This window comes from Mchenga conophoros, linkage group LG22 (genome assembly GCF_057382185.1).
Source record: "Mchenga conophoros isolate Kocher_MC1m ecotype Shallow Benthic linkage group LG22, M_conophoros_male_GT1.1, whole genome shotgun sequence".
Lineage (NCBI taxonomy): Eukaryota > Metazoa > Chordata > Actinopteri > Cichliformes > Cichlidae > Mchenga > Mchenga conophoros.
The window spans coordinates 22,935,163-22,939,754 of NC_140546.1; the positions used below are offsets into that span (position 1 = coordinate 22,935,163).

General features: G+C 40.4%; 1 protein-coding gene across 1 annotated transcript; it reads right to left on the bottom strand.

The window, feature by feature from the left end:
* Positions 1–258: 258 nt before the first annotated feature.
* Positions 259–2,229, bottom strand: dlx5a (distal-less homeobox 5a). Its single transcript, XM_085262755.1, has 3 exons — positions 1,615–2,229; positions 1,028–1,212; positions 259–798 (listed from the first exon to the last, which is right to left on the bottom strand). The coding sequence occupies exons 1-3, from the start codon at positions 1,970–1,972 to the stop codon at positions 484–486; spliced, it is 858 nt and encodes a 285-aa protein (XP_085118881.1). The 5' UTR covers positions 1,973–2,229; the 3' UTR covers positions 259–483.
* Positions 2,230–4,592: the final 2,363 nt, after the last annotated feature.

Genomic DNA, 4,592 nt, shown 5'->3' on the forward strand with positions numbered 1-4,592 from the left:
ACAAATACCATTTTTTAGTAAATATAAAACATAAAAACCCCCCAAACGACGCACTCCTAGGCCGTAATTGCACATGAAAACCATTAAGATTTGATGCTGATCGTTCAGCTCGACGTACCTCGCAGCCGTGATTTACAACCTTGTGGAAGCAAACAACAAAAAAATGTCACCTGAGGCTGTCTGCGAGCTTTTGTCGTGATTTTCAGAGAAAATAACTGAGGGTTTAAAATAACAAGAGACTGCAGGGAGGCAGGGGGGTGGGGTTCAAAGTTCCATTGTCCATTTAAACGTTTAATAGTCTTCCAAAATGCAATAAATTACATGCACACATTTACACATTTTACACGTTTCTTCTATGACTGCCATCAAATACATTGCATATTCCTCTGAAATTTGAACACGAGTCCCATAGAAGGAGGGGGAAATGAAATCAACAATAGGTTTGTTTTTTGTTTAGTGTAGTTTTCTTTCTTTTCTTTTTTTTCAATATAACGTCCCCGCTCCAAGAGCCAACGAATGCTGTATTGAGTTAGGGGTCTGCAGGTGGGAAGTCATGGAGCTGCCGGCTGAGGTGTACCATGACCCCGTGTTTTCCAAAAAGTTAGAAGCCGTCGTGTTGATGCTTTGTGGCTGTAGACTGTGCGGCCTGGAGGGACCCTGTGTGTCCCAGACGGCCGGGGACTGTGGAGAGTTGCAGGCCATGGGGTCGCTGGAGCTGGGGCTGTGTTCCGGGGGAAGCTCGCCGTTTTTCATGATCTTCTTCATCTTTGATCTTCTGTTTTGGAACCAAATTTTCACCTGTAAGGAGCCAAAAATCGCATTATTATTATGATTACTTCCGAAATCACCTCAAAAACAAATGGAGCTTAAAAAACGCTCCTTGCGTAAAAGCGCACAAAGAAAGCCAGAAAACATCGCAAAATCATTATTTTATTCTCAACATTTGAAACACTTAAAACACGATAATTTCTTCCAAATTAAAAGTGATTTGAGAGATCTGAGATGTATTTTTCATCGAAAATCCCACCTGTGTTTGCGTTAGCCCCAGCGAGGCGGCCAGTTCGGCTCTCTCCGGCAGCGCCAGGTACTGTGTGTTCTGAAACCGCCTCTGCAAGGCGGCCAGCTGGAAGCTGGAGTAGATTGTCCGGGGTTTTCTCACTTTCTTCGGCTTGCCATTCACCATCCTCACCTCAGGCTCGCTTATCTCTTTTTCTATTAAAAAACAAAAAAACAAAACCGTGTATAACCATGTATCCATTTCCCCCAAAACCGCATTATCGGAATTTATCTATTACGTGTGTGTGTGTCATCGTTCAGATGTATTAAAATAACAGTAATAACAAAAAAAACATACATTTTTATGGACCAGATGCATTTCAGTCCAACTAAAAGGAAAGTAAGTGGTTCCTTTAAATGGACTTAAATGAAATAAATTGAAGCATGCATTTGCATTTTTTCTTTTAATTACGCATTTATAGACCTTTAGTGCAAATCAGCAGTCGACGAAATGGTAAACCTGGATAAAAAATTTAAAAAACCAACCATATATTTATTTTTTCTTCATAACCCTCTAACAATCTGCTTTTATTAAAATATAAAATGTTAGGCCCGTACCTTGTGGACTCGGCTGGGCTTGCACTCTGCTGTAAGTCCCAGCATACTGGTGGTAGGAGGGGGTCGTGTAGGAGCTGTAATCTGTGTAGGATTTTGTCGAGTAATTTCCAGCAGTTCCGTTTACACCCGGGTACTGGTACTGATAGGCATTCAGAGGCTTCCCGTAAGAGGTGGAGCTGGGCGAGCAGTAGCCGTGAGCGACTCCTCCAGCGGGACTGTAGTAGCCAGAATCCGTGGCGGAGGATTCGGGTAAAGTAGGAGATTCCTGAGACGGATGGTGCATGCTGGAGAGTTGAAAGGAGCTCTCAAAGTCTGCAGATTTCACACTCGGGATCCTCCGGTCAAAAACTCCGGTCATACTTCGAGAGAGAGCGCGTGGGTTCGTTTTTATTTAATCAGCAGGGGAAAAAAACACGAAAGAAAAAAAAATCAATAATAAAAACCGAGAGCGTCTGTCTCCAGAGCGGTGTAGAAAAAAACTACACTGGCATTGTTGAAAGGCTCTCAGGCCGTCGGGCTCTGGTGAAGACTGCAGCCAGCCCCGCAGCAAAGACTTGGTTAAATCCTAAATCGCGCTCTTACGCACTGCAGGGAGGATCTGGTTCCATTGGCCAAGGCGCACACAGACACAGCTACACCCAATTCACTCCGCCAGCTTTCTTATAAGGGGGGAAGCCACCCGGGCTGCATGTTGGCTGCATTGTTGTGTTTTTATACTATCAATCAATGGCAGCAATTAAAGTGTCGCCAATTCATCAGAAGGATAAATTAGAAGGACAAATCCTATTACCAAAAAGGCCCGTGCTGCAAGAGCCACCGATTATCACGCTTGTCTTTATTAATCTTTATTTACGCGTTTTTATCAGAACAGAATTCACTAGCTGCTCTAGTCAGGCATGAAAACATGGAATCAAATTTAATAATCTAATAATAAAAGAAAATCGCAAAGACATGAAACTGAGCAGCTTAAGCCAATGAGCTCGGGTTTTTTATACATACATATATATTCTCATTTTCGTTTTAAGAGGCACATAGCCTAACCCCCATGGAAATTTCAAAAAAGCTTTTCTTGCATCAAATGAATGATGCCAAATATTCTGTACATCATCGGCAAATCAAACACGGTCTGTTTACACAGCTCGGCATCAATAAACGGCTCATTAAATATTAATCCATGTTATTCCCTCCTGAAGCATGCTGCCGAGCACACAAACCAGAGCTCCGGCCGTCAGCCCACACATTCAGTGGTAAACAGCGCCGACAAGAGGACAAAGCGAGGGGCTGCACGTCGTTCACCTTGGCAAACCCACAACACAACATAAAATAAATGCACTCAAATTTGACACAACCCAGACGCCCAGATTAAAAATATACCCATTAGATTAAATTAACGGGGAAAGGGGAATCACGTGACACTGGTAACAGTTTAATCTGATAAAAGAGCCTGCAACTGTTTCAAAGTTTTGGAAGACTACATGGGCGTTTCAGCAGGTGCTGCTAACTGGATGCACACATGCGGAAACATTCTGCATGTTTCATAACTCAAATCTGCAACTCATACAATAAATAATTTAATTTAAACGGCATCAGCTACGCGAAACCAGGCTCACAGTTAAAGAGACATGCAGCACTATCTACTCTCCGAAAACAGAAAGAGAAAGAGCACCCGAAAACAATAACGCAGATTCATTTAATGTGACATAAATACATAACTACACATTAATAAACAAATGGCTTACACAGTGACACCCCTCCATGTCAGTCATATCATTTTAAATAGACCCTCTAAATGTCCCATGGATGGACAGGATTAGAAATGAGTCAATTAGAAAGAGGCGAGGCTGAGATGGTTTGGACATGTGCAGTGGAGGGATAGTAGATATACTGGGCAAAGGGTGGTAAATAAGGGATAGGAAGAGATGGCGGTTGTGGCAATCACTAAAGAGACCAATGAAGAAGGATCCCTCTTATTATTGTTTTTCTTTCACCCCAGTCAGATGTAAAATGGGGAATCTGGATGAGCAAATAATAAATAAACATACACATTCAAAAACATTCAATAGAAACAACCTACCTGTGTGTATCGTCTTCAGCTTTTTTGTTACTATAGACAATAATTCACTTCTTGAGCGTGTACATCTAATTTTATTTCATTCATTCCGCTTAATTAAAGTTTAAGTAATTTTTAGCATAAGTAAAATTCAACGTGTAATATAAAATCACATGGCTTGATAAATCTTCTGTATGTACCGTCGTTATATTATAATGAACTATAACGTTGGAATTTCTTTGTGGATCCATTACCATGCACTAGCTATGGGTATTATAAAAAAACAAAACAAAAAACTTTGGTACCCCGGAAATGCTTCCTCCGCCGAAGAAACAAACTACTTGGTATGTTGCTGTGCTTGTTGACATTTTTAAAAACCGAGATTCGTGGCTATATACATATATATGTACGTATTTAAACCAGACCTGTATTTTAGCCAGGTTATAAAAAGTCATGTTGTTTTTTAAGCCAGGTAAGCGATCTCTGTGGTGTTTTTTTTTAAAGATTTGAATTAGCATCACTACTGAGACCGCGCAGCGTGCGTCTGACGTCACCGAAAAGCAAGAGCGTTCCCCACTTTGCATAAATCTAAACGTTTATATTTCCCCTCAAGTCGAAATAACCATATTTGAAATGTTTGCAACCGTGTAAAATGTTAACTTTGGCTAATAAAATACTAAATCTGATAGGAAACGTGATTTTTCTAAATTGTGTTATATTGTGTGTACGTATGTGTTATATAGTATGTGTTTTATTTATTTTAAAAAAGAATCAAATTTCGTGGACTGATGCGGATACTAGCTTTTTGACCACATTCATGACTACACTGATGGGATGAATACATATATCTTGTAAAAAAAAAAAGGGTGATTAAAAAAAGAAGTCCAAATGTAAATATATACACTACCTAAAGTAAAGTGACCAAAGG